The sequence below is a fragment of the Vulpes vulpes genome, chromosome 13, assembly GCF_048418805.1.
Source record: "Vulpes vulpes isolate BD-2025 chromosome 13, VulVul3, whole genome shotgun sequence".
NCBI classification, from domain to species: Eukaryota; Metazoa; Chordata; class Mammalia; order Carnivora; family Canidae; genus Vulpes; species Vulpes vulpes.
This window is the reverse complement of record NC_132792.1, coordinates 102,530,325-102,547,342: the sequence shown is the minus strand read 5'-3', so window position 1 is coordinate 102,547,342 and position 17,018 is coordinate 102,530,325. Positions and strand designations below refer to the sequence as shown.

The 17,018-nt window shown below is 38.7% G+C and overlaps 1 protein-coding gene across 2 annotated transcripts in view; it reads left to right on the top strand.

Annotated features, from left to right (window-relative positions):
* The window catches only part of B4GALT6 (beta-1,4-galactosyltransferase 6), a 69,400-nt gene that overhangs the window by 48,833 nt on the left and 3,549 nt on the right, over nucleotides 1–17,018 (top strand). For both annotated transcript variants that reach the window (XM_025996920.2, XM_072732132.1), the window contains 5 exons: nucleotides 298–422; nucleotides 6,197–6,313; nucleotides 12,783–12,970; nucleotides 16,083–16,205; nucleotides 16,484–16,585. In XM_025996920.2, coding sequence (XP_025852705.2) covers nucleotides 298–422; nucleotides 6,197–6,313; nucleotides 12,783–12,970; nucleotides 16,083–16,205; nucleotides 16,484–16,585 — 655 coding nt within the window. The remainder of the gene's footprint in view (nucleotides 1–297; nucleotides 423–6,196; nucleotides 6,314–12,782; nucleotides 12,971–16,082; nucleotides 16,206–16,483; nucleotides 16,586–17,018) is intronic.

Below are 17,018 nucleotides of genomic sequence, written 5' to 3'. Positions count from 1 at the left end.
AGCCAATTTGTAATGACATGCAAATATTTCCCAAGGATAGTAAAATAGTCACTGTATTATGCAGAGCAAAAAAATTAAACAATTTGGTTTCTGTTTGGCTGATTTGCCAAAGATAGTGAAGCAATCATAGAATTTATCATCCAAACTAAAACCGAAAGGGGGTGATACTAACAATTACATGGTGATAACAGTAACACACTGTGTACTGTCCTGGCAACTAAATTATGTTATCACCCCACTCACAGTTGTCTATCTTGCTTCATATTAAAACAGTTCTTCACGTGTTTGACCTTCCAGGGGGAATCCTTCACGTCAACGTAAGTGAAATCAGTTTTGATGAAATTCATCAGCTCTTCTCCAAGGACTTAGATATTGAGCCAGGAGGTCACTGGAGGCCTAAGGACTGTAAGCCCAGATGGAAGGTGAGGTAAATTTTCTCATAAGTGATGACATTGTTATTGTGCGTTTGAGGAAAAGTGTGCTTGATTCAGAATATATAGCAGAATATATCTGTCTCTTGGTAATTTGAGACCTCAGAATTGTTGTATCTCATGTGTAGGTATTCACAGTTCCAGTACGATTTCTCAGTGTTACTTGTGAAGACTATAAGCACACCTTTTTGTTTACAACATATGGCTCATGTGTTGTCCTTTGGAGATCCTGGTAATAAATACCTCCCTTGAGATTGGCTTGCAAAGCAGATTTTGCTTTTCCTGTTCCATTGGAAGTGAGGCTGTGACTTCTGTGCACCCCGCTGCTGCCCCTAATGAGTACTGTCACTGGCAGGCATAGCCCCTCCAGCTCCTGGAACTGTGATTTCCAGGTGGGTGTCACACTGGGGTCCCTCAGAGTCTCAGAGTCCTAAAGAGGCGGCTCAGAGCTCCCTGTGGGACACACAAAGGAAAACTTTGGGTTCTTCACCTCTATTTCAGAAGACGGAGCACAAGCATTTTATCTTTTTGACGTGTCAGAGTTCTACTTAACGTTTTGTTTGAAAACCTATAAGAGAATGTGTCTGCCTCTGCTGCTTAAAATAAATTGAAAACTATGATTTAAATCAGAGTTGCTCACAGTACTATGAAATTGGCTAGTGAGGGCATATTCCTGTAAGGTGGTGATGTTTGGGTAGGAAGTAACATTTACATAATTCAAGTGAAAATTACATATGATGAAATCAAACGTGCTATCCTCAAGGATGGTGATATAGCCTTAATTTGGGAAACATTTTCAATTCCTCTTTTCAATATTCGTATTTTGCTAAAATATTTGTCTTTTTGTACACAAAATCACTGCTGAGGAGGAGAATTTAGATAAAAGCCCTCTGACTTTTCTGGCCATGAACTCTTTGTGTTTGAGGAGTATGTTATTTATATCTACATCTCTAACGCAGAGCGTGTTATCTTGTCTGAGGTAAGCACTAAACCCAGTTCCGTTGAGTTGAGATTACGAGATAAATAAATGCCTTCTTACAAATGATTAAATAAACGTTTGTGTTCTTTTGCCTCAAACAAGTTGTAAAGCTGCTTTACAGTGGATTCCAGTACAAATTTTGGCAAATCATTTATTTAACAGATGTCTAGTCAGATTCAGTTAATAAATGTATCTTCATATTTCATGATTGATTTTTCTCACATTTATATATAAAATAGGGCCTAATTTATACAATTCTACTTTTAAAAAGTGTCCGGGGCAAATAAATTATTTTTCTTCCTTGGGTGATGAGTGTATATATTGTGCTAATGAGAGAAAAAAAAGCATAATTAAGCACAATAGCTATGGAGTAGCGTGGAGGTTGGTCCTCAGCCGTATTTATGTGGGGTGCAGCATCCTGCTCGAGTATGCATGGTGTACTATGGTAGAATAATTTGGGATTGGGAAAATTAAGTATTCTTGTTCTTTCTTCATTGGTCCTATATCAGACACTGGTTTGTTTTTTTCCTTCTCATTTTCTGGGAGAAATTATACCACACACACAAGTAATTCCTGTTTAGAGATTTTAGTAGACTCTAAACTCCCTGTGAATGACTGGGTGAGAATATTGAAAGTGGAGTTCCTAGGAGCAATCTAATTCAAGGATCTAAAAATAAGCTTATTTTATTTAGGAACCGTATGGTAATGCTGCTCTTATTTCAACTTTACGCAAACCCTTCTCAGAATACAGTTTCTAGTTCTGAGCTCTGCAGCTAAAGAGTGAGAGGAAGTGTGGACATCGTTCAGAGATGATGTGTACTTGCCATATTTAACTAATCAAGGACTCTCCCCCTCCTCTCCTTGTCCCCAGCCTGTTAACAATCTAATCATGTCCCATTCCAGTCTTGGAACAAAGCTGAGTGAGAGGGAGAGAAGAGATTACTAGATTTATGTTAAACCTGTGCTGCCAGCTTGATTCTTAATATTTGAGGTTCTTTTTCTTTTTTAAAAAAAATACCAACTAAGTTCATTGATGGCCAATTAATTAGAACTTAGAACTGAGATCTTCTAAATCTAGTGGTTTCAGCAATTCTCAGGTTTTTGAACACTGGAGGTCCAAGTGGAAATTCATCCCATGTAGGAGGTCTTATGGAAGCAAGCTGATTTCCAGGAGGGTTGGGAGGGGAAGATGGTGATGCTTTTTTAGACTTCCCAAGTAAAGTGGTCACCTGTGACGTTGCCTTTCCATTCAGATGTCACAACTGCTAAACTGCTTTTGCCTAAAACCTAAAGGCTTAAAGAACCAGGCAGCTGCCTCTGTGCGCATCTGCTCAGAGGCATGGGGTTCCATTTCTCGTCCCAGGTGACTCAGAGACGAGTCTTCACCACCTGTTCAGAACTACCCAGGATGTTTGGTAAAAATGACAATTCTCAAACATAATGCTCATTCTGATTCTGTTGGTGGGAAGGGACAAAGAACCTACTTTTTAAATCAAGTGCCTCCTGTATGAGAAGCTCCTGGAGACACTGGGAATGGGGAGGATGAGGAAGATGGACCTGAAAGCAGGGCAGAAGATTGAGAGCACAGCAACTTCTGCTGTGCCCTTTGTCAATGGCAGAGACTCTGGTGCCCTTGGGGCAGATGTGAAGCCGGGTCACTCAGGGACACCATGACTGCTGGTGTGCTTGAAGTGTGAAAGTAGGACAAAAACCTGGGGAAAATGTATGTGGTAAACACTTCTCTTGCTAATCTCCTCATAGTGAGTATAAGAGAAAATAAGCAAGCTTGAAAAATAGGTGCATAAATTCAGTAAGATCAGTGGTTTAAAGTGAGTGCAGACTGAATGGGATAATTTTGCTTGAATAAGAGGCAATGAGGAGAGATTCATGAAGTTGAAGTGTCATTTTGCAGAAGATCATGACCAGATGTTTTGTGTCTCCACTGGAGATGCATCAACAGGAGAGTGGCTCAAGCAGCAAATTAAGGCACACATAAGAAATGGCCTGAAACAAAGGTTATTAAACTTTGAAATATATTGTTACAGAACACTGAGATCTTCGTTTTCCAGACAATAAATTGTAAACTATTGAGAATGTCATTCCACAGCCACAAGAAGCGACCTGCCAAATGAATTTTAAAGATACTGTTTAGCTTTATTTTAATAAAAACTTTGCTTTAGGCATATTCAAAATATTTGATAACCATCTCATTAAAAATAAGGACATTTATTTGCTATTAAGACAACAGTTCAGCTTATTTTGAATTTGTTAAGACACTGGTAATTTTTTTTTCTAATATTCTGTTTCCATATAAGATTAAGAAAAAAGACACCAACTCTTGATATTTTAAATGCTTCATTGAACAGATGACTGTGTTAGGGGCTATGACTTTGTCTTTGTTTATTCTTATATGTTCAACTCATCACTCAGCCTAATTGTATTTAATTAATACGGACTCAGCAGCCGTTTAATAGCTTCTTTCCTTAAATATTTATACTTCTCCTCATCTGCTTTATAACCCATTTACATTATGTCTTAGGCAGCTAACTTGTGGCCAAAATGAGGAAGGGCAAGCTTGATGCTTACTTCTTTCTGCAGAAGTTATCGTGCTGTTCACTTCAGATAAGGCCAGTGGTAGGGATCTGTTATAGCCATCTGACTCCTTGCTCTCCTTTTACTTTTCATAGCAGTTTGCCCACCTAAGAGTGAGTCTAAGGTTCCCTAACAGCTTTGGAGTTGTATTGATTTGGGAATTCTGTGACTGCGCCAGCAGTGGACAGGTCCCCCATCAGTGGAGGCTGTCCCTTGCCAGCAGTGCCATGGTACAGGAGGCTGGAGGAGACAGAAGGGCCTCATAGATGTGCGGTAGCTCTGCTCCAGCAGCCTCGTGATGCTCAGGTTCAAGAGGTACCTGATGGGTGAACCAAAAGGGAATGGGAACCCCAGTGGGACTGGCAGAGAAACCAGAGCCTTTTTCTTTTCCTACCATGTACTGAATATAAAACAGTATAAACATGAGAATATCAGCATCATAGCAGCCCTTGTGTCTTTCTGCTATCTCATCAGTATTAGGGGAAAATTAGTGGTGGTGTTTCTAGTGTAGACTCAGTTATGCTAAATTATTCTTTATGGGCTTTTAAAAATAAAGGACCATTTTAATAATTTAAAATTTCTCTCCTTTATGATCCTGGTAACATAAAATACACAAGTAAGAGTTACTATTTTCTGTTGACTGTATCTAATGTCACATCCTGATTTTACAAATAGGATTAGGTCCTAAACCTATGCCCTTTCAGTTATTCGTGTTTATTCATTCACTAGGAAAAATTTGATATAGGTGAAATTTCAGTAAATCATAGATTCAGTGTTCCTGCAAAATATTCTGTTATAACCAGTTTAGACTCTATTTTAAAATCAGAATATAGTGTGATGCAGAGATAATGTAATTAGATATATTTTGACTATTATGTCCTTTGAAAATCCAATGGTTTGAGGATTTATAATCTGTAAAAAACAATTTCAACTGGTATTAGAAAATTTACAATTATAATAAACCCAACCTAGCTCAGAAATTGCTAAGAAAAGTAATATTTAGGAAACATTTCATCTTTTTCAAGGGCAAAATCTAAATTGTAGTGCAACTTAGCTTATATGACAAAGTTTAGATCCAGGAAATAGAGAATTTGAATATGTGATGATTGATAATATTCATTTATTCTTATTTTATATGAACACATTTTATATACATGCTGTTTTTTAGTCTTGGTTTTCAGAGTTCCAATACTTTTTTCCTATTAAAAGAAACACTGATTTGCTGAGAAACTATAATTTCCATTTATGTGTTTCTTCTTTTGTTCTTTAGATTATGTAAGAAACATTTCTTTGGCTATTTATAAAGGACACATTTCTCTGTTTTCTGCTACTTACATTACCTTTTTTTTTTTTGTTAAGCTTAATATTTTAATGTAATTTTATTATCAATTGCATTTTAAACTCAGTATTATCTTACCACTGAAATACATATAACATGTACCAAAAATTTATTTGTGCATTTCGATTAAAGGAAAAATGTTAGTATAATTATGAAACTCCTATGTTTTATCCCTTATTTTTCTCAAACATAACTCTATAGACCAGATAAGCCATGTGTAGGATAGTATATACTCAAGTGGAATCTCTTTTAAATTCAGTTTAAAAGCCATGAATTTATTATTTATGGTCTACTTTAAAACCCAGAAGTTACTCTTGACACACCCCTTCCCCTCACTCCTTATATCCAATCCATAATCTAGTCCTGTTAATTTACTTCTTAAATGTTTCAAAAATTCATGTACCTCTTCTCTGCCTTCTCCACAGTTCTGGCAACCATCACCTCTTGTCTTAACTAATTATGTTAATGTCCTATTCTGCTCCCTGAATCTATTTTGGGCTTTCTCTAGTCTCCTCTCCATAGTGGTCTTTGCTATCTCCAAATGTGATTTTGTCACTCTTAATAAATCTTTACTAGATTTACAAGATTTCTCGTGGTGTTAGGATAAAGATCTAAGTAAATGAGTGGCTCTCAGAGCCCACTTATGCGCCCCCCCCCCCCCCCCCCCCGCCCCAGGTTCAAAAGACTGTAAGTCTTTTGGCAAGGGCCATATCTGTTTTTTCTCACTGTTGGTGAGAAACTCCATAAAAAGTATGACTTTAAAACCTTCAGAAATTTTTAAGGATAGGTTTTTATCTTTACCTCCAGTGCTTGCTGTTATGTTAATTTACATATGTGACCATTTTGTTTTTAAAGGTGGCAGTTCTCATTCCTTTCCGTAATCGCCATGAACATCTTCCGATTTTTTTCTTGCATCTGATTCCAATGCTCCAGAAGCAGAGGTTGGAATTTGCCTTTTATGTCATTGAACAGGTAAGAATATTTTTCTTTTCTTTTTTTTTAATATTTAAAATTTAAAAAACAATTTTTTTTTAAGAGAGAGCATGTGTGAGGGGGAGAGGGGCTGAGAGAGAAGCTCCAGTGGGCTCCATGCTCAGCACAGAACCCGAAGTGGGTTCAATCTCACGATCCTGAAATCATGATCTGAGTTGAAATCAAGAGTTGATGCTTAACCAGCTGAACCACACAGGCACTCCCTAGGTGAGAATATTTTTCAAAATGGTACCTAAGTATACTGAAACTTAAACTCTTAGATATGGTGGGATTAAATATGTTTAGTTTAAGGTGAATCTGGTTTTATGTTTGGGTAAATTCTCATTTGGGATTGGGCATGCTATATACACCACATTTTGTTAATGCATTTGTAAGTTAATGTGCTCCTGTCCTTTTTAATCATCATCTCTTACCTATTAAAGTGAAATATTTTTTCAAATTATTCTTCATATTATCAGCTAACTTTTTCTCCATAAATGTTATTCATATCTCAGCATTCCATATATACAATTTCTTTCAGTCTTACTTGAATTCTTGGAGGATATTTACCATACTTTCAGCTTTTTCCACTTCTGTCATTACCTGGTTTTATACCTAAGGTACCATCTTGGATTTCTTTTGTCATCTTTCTCTCCCACCCACCTCCCAAACACCTAGGGCACTGGCTGGATTTCATCAGTGATTTCTAGGTAGCATTTCTAAAATGGTGCATTTTGTTTGTGTTTCAAATATATTGTCATTTGGATAAGTTTGGTTTTGTCATTGATAACCTCATTCTATCATGATACTCCCTCTCTTTACTTACACTAAACATGACTAAAAATGTATTTCCTTACTTATCAGTAGACAGAAAGTGACCTAGCTTCTGTTATTAGGTGTTTCTGGGTTTGTTTTGTTTTGTTTGTGGAACACATTCAAATTTTGTTCCTAAGATTATTATATATAGTATGTTATCCCACCTCTTTTGTGGCTCATTCTAGATCTGCTCTTTGCTTTTTGCCTCTCTTTTTCCCCCCAGGAAATCCTTGGTATTTATTACAACCTATGCTTCTCTGTATGCAATCACCCTGCTAAGGTGATTTGTTCCTGTGCAATGATGCGTATAATGCACATGTGCTTGTTAATCTGACAACCTATACTATGAAAATTGATTTTCTTTAACCTGATAACAAATAAAAGTTTTTAGCTTGTATGGTAGCCATAGTTAAAAACCTCTAGGTCAGTTTTACCAACTGCTAGTTTCCTTTTTTGAAACGTCAGCCCCCTTAGCATGTTGCGAGGTGAGATGTCTGTGTCTGGGTTTTTACAGTCCTCCCTCTCCCAGCTGAGCTATGGAAGAGGGCACTGGGTTTATGTTTTTAAAGGCATAGTCTTCTAAGAGGCCAGCAGCACTGAATTATTTTGTGAATGTGATGAAGCAACCTTTCCAAAGCAACTAAGATCCATATTTTTATAAACCTCTTATGTCTAAATCTCAGCCTTGATCAATATTAATTCAGGCCTATGTATTTAGTAGTGGGTGGTTTTGAGGTAGTAACATTTTTACCACATATGAAATAGAAGAGTGATGTTTCTGCTGGACTGGTGCCCAGAAGTGCTAAGCATTTGAAGAACAGCTTAGAACTCTGAGTTAAATATAGAAGATTGTACACATATTTACCACTTCCCCTTTTCAAACTCCTAAAATGAGAGTGAAAGAAAAAAGTTTTTTTAAAAAAGTTTTCAAACCAGGACAGAGAGATGATTGTTGAGAGATTTCAACACATGTCTGGGAGTCAGGAAGCAGATAGGTCACTAACAGCTCCCTTTATAGAACACAAGATGTTCAAAACCACGTGCTTGTTGCCGGCGATCGTGATCGGCATTGAGTCAGTTTGCTGGACAGTCGCCTGCAGGTCTTGGTACCTGAAAGATGTCACAGATGGACTCAAGCACTGGGCTAAAGTAACAGGACTGTTCAAAAGTCTCACTACAAAACAGTGAGATTCCCAGTTCCTCATCTTTGCTAGTGTTGCTAGGTGATTACTCCATTGTGTATTATAAAAAATAAAAGTTTATCCTCTGGAGAAACCACACCAGAGGAAGTCCAGACTGTGCTGGCCCAGCTCAGCTGGGGGCCTCAGAGCACAGGGGTTAAATAAGTAAGTTCAGATGCTGACCCTCGGGACCCTCAGGGCTTCTCTCTGGTTTTTTTGAAGCCAGCAGTGAGGTATGAATCCCCCCAACCCCTTCAACTAAGGCAGGGCAATGAGTAGTGTCTGTATTAGAGAAACAGATTAGCCCCAGGAAAAAGATGCCTAATCTAATATTTAGAAATTTCCAAAGGAAGAGGCTAGCTCATCACTTTATCACCTCCACAAAACCCTTTCCTTCATTCAACAATAGGGATACAGCAGTGAACACGGCAAGGTGAGGCCCCTCATTCTGTTGAGGAGAGATGGGCAATAATAAATAATTTGTGCTATGTCAGGGAATGCTGGGGACTAAAAAAGTCAGGGCAGAGAGGTATGCTCTTTTATACAGTGTGTTCAGGGAAGGCCTCTTGGAGGAGGTGAAGTTGGGGCAGCCCTGAGTCATGTGATGGGATGTGGATTCCAGGCAGGTACATGGTGTGTTTGTGTAGAGGTTGGTGTCCCTGGAGCGGGTGGGTGGGGGGCAATGTTAGGGAGGAAGTCAGAGAGGGTGTGAGAAGCAGATAATGGAGGGCCTGACAGGTTAGGTTGCAGACCTAGGTTCTTGCATGTGAGGCTGGAAGACACTAGAGGGTTTTGAGTCGAGCAATGACATGACCTAATGGAGGCTTTGAAAAGATGACTGTGGTGAGTGTAGGTGCAGTGAGGCAAGGGTGGAGAGGAGTGGAGGCAAGGGTGGAGTTACGGTGCTCTCACAGCTGTCTAGGCAAGAGGAGATGTGGGCTTGCACTGCTGTGGTGCTGGAGGGGGAGGTGAGCTCTGGTGGGGTTCGGGCTACCTTGGGTTGAAAAGTAATGTTACTGCTGATGAATCGGATATGCATTGTGAGCGATGGAGAATTGTCAGCAGTGCCCAACTTTGTGTCTTGAATGAGAGTGTTGCCATTTTCTGGGCTATGAACATGTAGGACACAGGGAGAGGAATGAGGCTTTCAGTTTTAGTTTGGTTTAGGGATTTGCTTGTGCACCTGTATGTGCATGTTTGGTGTGTTTGAGTCAAGAGTGAGATGCCACAGTCCTTGCATACCTACATGGAGACTCTGCCCAGCTTTTCAGTGCCTCACACTCCAACATGAATGCCAAGGGTTCTCAGGTTTTGAAGAAAGCTTGCACAAGAGGAGACAAAACCAACCCAGCAAGAGGGAGTATAGGGAATAGAGAGAGTGAAAGAAACAGAGAGAATCTTAAAAGAACAACAGCTCATAATCAGTACCCACAGAGAGTAAAGATAATGAATCTGCAAACGTAGGCCATCATAAAGGAAGAGTAGTCAGAATAAGGATGTTATTGTAAAAGAAAATGCCATAACAAAATAAAACTTTGAGTAGAATGGCTGGAAGATAAGAAAATAACTCCTAAAATAGATTCAAAACGTAAGAAATTAAGATCAGTCACTACCAGTATGTCACGGGGGTAACCACTCCCAGCATGGCCCGCAAGGATTTTTGCCCCTGTGGAACCAGGCCCTTGTGTGGTCTCTTCCCACAATGAATAAGGTCTGACTTGCATGGGTGACCAAACTGCAGAGTGACAGCCTGCAACTTCTGACGCCAGGTCGTGGAAGACATTGCTGCTTGTGCCTCGGTCTCTTGGATGGCTCCCTCTCCGGGAAGCCAGCTCCCAGGTCATGAGGACACAAGCAGCCTGGTGGAGGGGAAGCCAGCTTGGCAGCAGTGTCTTGCTGGCTGTGAGTGAGCTACCTTGGAAGCCCAGACGTCATGGAGTAGAGAATGAGGCATCTGTACAGCGCCCTCAGAATTCCCTGTTCACAATTAGCAGTAGACTTACTAATCAGAGTGCTGGAAAAATAGAGCAGAAAAAAAACTGGGGAGGGAGTTGGGGGAAAATGACCAAAGAAATAATATAAGAAAAAAAAATAATATAAGAAAATTTCCCAGAAGGAAAGACATGTCTTCGGGTTAAAGGGACTCACATGTACACATGAATCAAAGATAGATCCACTGTGAAGTTGGATGAATGCAACTTAAAAAGAGAAGCTCTCAAGAAGGTTCTGTAGGAAGAATTAGCAGTGATTATTCATCAGGGTCATATGAACCTTCTCAGTAATGCTGATAGCTAGAGGATTGTGGTGCCATGCTGTTATAATTCTAGGGGAAAGTGATTTTAAACCTAGAAATTTTTACCCAGCCAAAATGTCAGGCATGTGGGTAAACTGATGGCGTTTTCAAGCATTCATTATGAAATATATATATATTTATATTTATATACACACACACATATATATATGTGTGTGTGTATATTATTAAAAATATATGTATGTAATACATACATATATATGTATGTATTACATACATATATCCTATCCATATATCCCTGATGCCGGGGAATGAAGGAGTAATCCTGGGGAATGAAGGGGTGAGCCAGGGAACAGAGGGGCAGTGCCAGGGAACAGAGGAGAGATACGAGGGAACAGAGGTGTGATCCTGGGGAACAGAAGGGTGATGCCAGGGAACAGAGGGGTGATCCTGGGGAACAGAGGGGTGATGCCACGGGAGCAGAAAGGTGACACCAGAAGCAAAGGGATGACATTAGGGAATGGAGGAGTGATCCTGGGGGACGAAGAAGTCCTAGGATGAGAGGTACAAGGTCAGACCAGTCCAGACTGGAGCAAGAATCCGGGCAGTGGCAGTTGGTATTGGGCTTGAGGGGGTGGAAAAGGAATTGATAGATGACTTGATGTGTTTGCATTACATCAGTTATTAATAAGTACAAGGCATATCTATTGGGGCTTTTGTACAGAGTAATAATAGTTACATAGAAAACAGAAGATAGTTATTAATCCCAGTTTGAAAAAGAAAACAGAGTCATGATTCGCTCAGCACTCTGGAAATATTTATGCAGTCCTAATAATATAAAAATTATTGGTTTAGCCAAAAGTTATGGTCTAACTATATTGGGAAAATGGATGGAGGGGCCGTGAGTGTGGTGGTGTGAATCCTCAGTGGCCATGGTACTAAGTCAGTAGACAATGTCTGTCGTTAATGAGGCGAGGAAATATCGCAGCTCTCATTACCTTGCAATATGGAGAGAAGTACTAGAATAAACCACCAGAGGCGGTGAAATGCTCTGCTTCTGGAAGATGGAGATGGGTTAGACATAGGACAACTTATTTTTATTATAAGCCATTAAGTTTTATGTCCACATTTAATAAAAAAACAATTTTTTTAGACCTTCAAGGAAAGGAGATTGTTCACACTGATGTTGATGTGCCAGCAATGACACTATAATTTTATTCCCCATCCTTTTTATTCTTCTTTTGATTGGTGAAGAGAGAAGCTACAAGATATAAAGTGATTTCTGTTACCTCAGGTTAGTGCAGGGCTCGGGATGAGAAACTAGTCATTTCTCACTCTGAAGGCAGCCCTCTGGTGCTGCCTGTGTTGTATAGCTCATTTGCCTTGGTCATCATCCTGTTTTGTTGCTAGTTTGGAAATGGCTTTGAGAAACATGGCAAAGGTGTGGGTAATTGCACTTTAATTTCCTTCAGATACAGAATGAAGCGATTTAATTGCCATTGCACCTTAATATAATTTTCCTCATAAATAAAGGGAAGTGGCTATTCCATAGGAAGTTGGGTTCTGCATAACAAGTCCCCATTTCCTTGTCCCTTAAAGTGTTCTTGGTCTGTATCATAAGCAAAAATGATAAAAATGGGAGGTGTTTGTTGCCCAGGCATTTTAATATATTTTTTCTTAGTAATAAAGGAAAATGGCTGTAATAAAGGAAGTTGGGTTTTGTTTAATAAGTTCCACTTGTTTTTGTCTCTGAAAATGTCTGTGTGTTTATCGTAAGCATTAACAGTACAGTTCGCTCTCACTGACCTTGTTCTGTAAGCAAAGGCCTACTCCTTGTCCAGTCATAGTTAATCTCATGCTTCTCTTAGTCTTGACATATATGGAAAGCTTCACTAAAAAATACAACCTGTATTATTTTTAATGGCTTTATATTTTTCTCCTGGTCATAAATGATCTATACTCTGATGTATTTGAGGTAAGACAGAAATGCATTGTAAATGCACTTGATAACAGTGTTTTGTTTTATGTAACCAAAGTACAAAAGAATGTAGTAAGTAAATCTAAACAGTATATTTGAAGATCCTGAAGTGTATTTTTTATTTTATCTAGTTGATTTGGATGTATTTACTATTATTATTTGACTGTGATTCAGCAAGTTAGAAAATCTTAGAAAAAAGTCAGATGACAAAGCCTGACTACATTTCTGTTTTCCTCTGTGAAGACTGGCACACAACCTTTTAACCGTGCAATGCTCTTCAACGTGGGCTTCAAAGAGGCCATGAAAGACAGTGTCTGGGACTGCGTAATCTTCCATGATGTGGATCATCTACCTGAAAATGACCGAAACTATTACGGTTGTGGAGAAATGCCACGTCATTTTGCAGCAAAGCTGGATAAATACATGTATATGTGAGTAATACGCAGTCTTCCTGATATCAGACAATAGCTTTACAATATGGTATCATTGAAATGGTAGCTCTGTAAGGTGCCAGGATCTAAAAGGGCTCAAAAGCCTAAGAGCATCTTTAGCCCTGCTTGGTCCTCACAGGGAGCCAGGATGTAGAATCACTTGCTCACCATCTAGGTACTTCCTCACATAGGGGTCTGCATGTGGGTCGATGGGAAAGAGAACCTGGGTTCTATGTCAAGCAAATGTGGGTTTAACTTCTGGTTGCACACTTACCCATGATAGGACCTGATGAGTCCCTTATATCTCTGCCTGTTGGTTTTCTTGTCCGTTGGAGTGATAGAGTCCACCCCTAGGGCTGCAGGAGGTCGCACATTCTGGGCCTGCCCTGTGTGCATGCACGTAGCCCTGGCGGCTCCCTTCTGCTTTCCCTTTCCCAGTAATTTGTTTCAGGGAAAGGAACTTGTTTCTAGGTTATAGTTTCTTGTCTTGCCTTTAATAGTAAGAGGCAGACTTTTTTTGCTCTCTGCACATATCTCGAAATGTAAACAGTCAGCGGAGCTGTGACAATAACTTAAATGGACATTGAAGCATGCAAGTCATTACAGCTTTCATCAGCTGATGGATGTGGAGAAAAGAGAGAGCAGCTTGGAGCAGGGGAGATGTTACCCACATCACAGTTTTGCCTGCTGCCCAACCCACAGGATAGAGGGAGGCAAAGAGTCTCAATGACATGACCAGGTGAATCAGCACTAGAACAGGAAAGGAATGCCCTTTTTTTTTTTTCATCTGGTCATTATTATTAGAAAACCTTTTCTTATTATTACCGTGTCTGAACTCCCAAGTTAGGCATTACTGCAGGCTTGGGGAAGATCATTTCAAAATTAAATGCTAGAATCAGAAACTGGTTTTTAGCCCTGGTTCTTGGAAACTCGGTATTGATTAGGCCACTAGAGTCAAATTAGATTCAAAGTAAATGGTTTTCACTAAAAAAAAAAAAAGTCATATGGGTCATATAAACTAAGAATTCTAAATTAACTTTTCTTACTTGAAAAGATTAAGTATTAATGTAAATGATGCTCATATCTACCTAGATTAATCCCAGGCTTAGTAGAGTATCTTGGAATTTGGAGTCGAAATTAGAATGCAGCTTAGGGAGAATGTCGGCAGACCAAGGAATAGGGCAGGTAGTGAGTAGACTTCAGGCCATGGGTGAAGCCCGATGGAGCATCCCTGCCCCATAATGGCACCCACACTCTGACGGCTAAGGACCAGAAAGCTCCAGTCCCCAGATTTGTGACTCTCTCCTCTTGTTCAGTGTGAGATAAGTACTACTGGATTTTTTGTTGAGCTTCTGTTTTCTCTTTAGTTTATTTGTTATGCCTTCATTTTACCTAATACTGGATATAGTGCAATTGGTTGTTTTCACTTAAGCAGAACAATAAATGGAATTAATATGCTTGCCAATGTATACATGTTAATGAAAACGCGCACACACACACACACACACAGATTTATCCATATTTACCTATCTACTGATCTTCACTTTCTCCCAAACCACTAGCCTGGGGAAGAATACTCTAACTAGCATGGGAAACCATGAATGGTAGTGCCAGGCTAGTGCCATGAATGCTTATTCCCAACTGGGTTTATAACTAGAATCCTTACTTCCCACACGTAAGCCTCTCCCAGTCTCCTGGGACAGTGTGATTGTCTTTGGGATCAGTATTGCTGTTACTGTCTTTGGGTGCCTTTGGCCCACAGTGGGGCCAAGATTGCTTTCTTCTATACCAGTGAGTTCCGTGCAGGAGCTGCTTCTCCTACCCTCTGTGACTATACAGGATCTCAGCTAGCACACAGCATTTCTTCCCCATGGGGAATGGGGTGAGAGTCCTCCAACAAAAAAATTGAGATCTGCTCTCTCCCTTCCTCTGAAGCAGCTTTGCTGTAGTCCTGGCCAGATCTCCCTTAGCCAGAGGGATTTATTCAGGACTGAGTGTAGGGATGCTATGTTGAAATCAGAAAACCAGTCTATATCTACCTGAACAACTTAGTCTGACAAATACCTCGGAGTACGAGTTAGGGAAAGGTAAGGAGAATAAAATCCAAATTTAAAAATGTAGTAGTCATTTCTTAGAAAGAAAGACTGTATGATCTCACTTATATGTGGAAACTAAACAAAACAAAACAAAACAAAAAACAAACTTAGAGATACAGAGCACAGATTGGTGATTGCCAGAAGTGATGGTGGGGGGATGGTGGCTGAAGTGGGTTAAAAGGTACAAAGTTGAGGTTTCAGATAAGTCCTGGGGATGTAATGTACAGCATGGTGACTAGAATTAACGATGCTCTACTGTATATTTGAAAATTGCTAAGAGAATGGATCTTAAAAGCTCTCATCACAAGAAAACAAAAACTTTTTAACTGTGTGTGGTGACAGATATTAACTAGATTTATTGTGGTAATCTTTTTGCAATATATAATGTGTGAAATCATTATATTGTACACCTAAAATGAATCCAATGTTCTGTGTCTATTATATCTCAGTAAAAAAGTCATTTATCCAAATATTAGCACATTACAAAAATAAATATATTTGTAAATTTTCATGAGTATTATGATATCATGCCAAACAGGTATGATTATTACAGGAGCAGGCAGCTAGTCATTTCAAAATTAAATGCTAGCGTTGTATTTATCAATTTCTATGTAATAAATAACACATTTATAATTAAGTTCAATTAATTTAGAACACTTCATTAGCTTAACAGCATCTAACATTGCATTGATAACTATTGATGTATTAATCAAGTTTAGTGTGGTGTGGAAATCGTATGCATTTTTGAACACTGGGTTATGAGTCTTACAAAGTAACAATACTGAATATTAAATTTCAGTTATCACAAGTGTTTTACCTCACACATCTAGATGTTTCACTAGACTGTGAAAATGTTTTCTTTCTTGGTGTACTTTACATTTCCCACAATATGATTTAATCGGCACAATTGTTGATATGGAAAGTATGCAAAGGCGCTGTGAGACTGAAAACTCCATCTCAGATGGCAGACTGCTCGGATCTCATGTTTAGAAATCTGTGTTCTGCTTGCTTCTTAGTCTACCATATAAAGAATTTTTTGGTGGTGTAAGTGGCCTGACAGTGGAGCAATTCAGAAAGATCAATGGTTTTCCTAATGCCTTCTGGGGATGGGGAGGAGAAGATGATGACCTTTGGAACAGGTATGTTGAGGTACAAATTGCTTGGTCATCGAATTTGTGTCGGTTTCCTTTCTGTTAGTTAAATTGCACTTTGCTATTCTGAGGAAGGATTTTGGGGGCTGGAAAATGTTTGAGGTTCCTAAATCTTACTTTGTGCTTCTGCCTTTCTTCATTAAGAGTGCCTTCTGAAATTATGGACAGCTCTCCAATGATAGCATTTTTTTTTTTTTTTTTTGCATTTCAAGTTGAACTCACATAATTTTTATGTCATTTTATATTTTTATTTTCATGTATTATAGAGTTCACTATGCAGGATATAATGTAACAAGACCAGAGGGAGACTTGGGAAAATACAAGTCTATTCCTCATCACCATCGAGGCGAAGTCCAGTTTTTAGGACGGTAAGTTTAATATCACCTTCAGATAACAAGGTTCCAAAATTATTTAATGTATGAAAGTTTTGTTAAAAAAAAAATGCAGCCCCCAGAAAATCCTCTGCAGGGAATTTTTTTTGTTGATCTTATTTTTTTTTATAGAAGTAAAATATTTATGTGCTTGTTTTGAAAAGATATACGTATATATTTATGTTATGTTAAAGAGCCCAGTTAACTATTTATATAAAAAGTATTTCCTTAACATAAAACGTAGTATTTCATAAAACATTTATTTCTTAAGGATGTCTAAATTGTAAGTGTACAAAATGATTTTTTCAGGAGGCATTTTTAAGACTAGTAAAAATGCTAATTTAGTAATGGTTTAGAAAGATTTTTAATTATGCGTGACAAAAATTGAAAAAGTTTTAAATGCTGTAATTATAAGAATGACCTTGAGCGA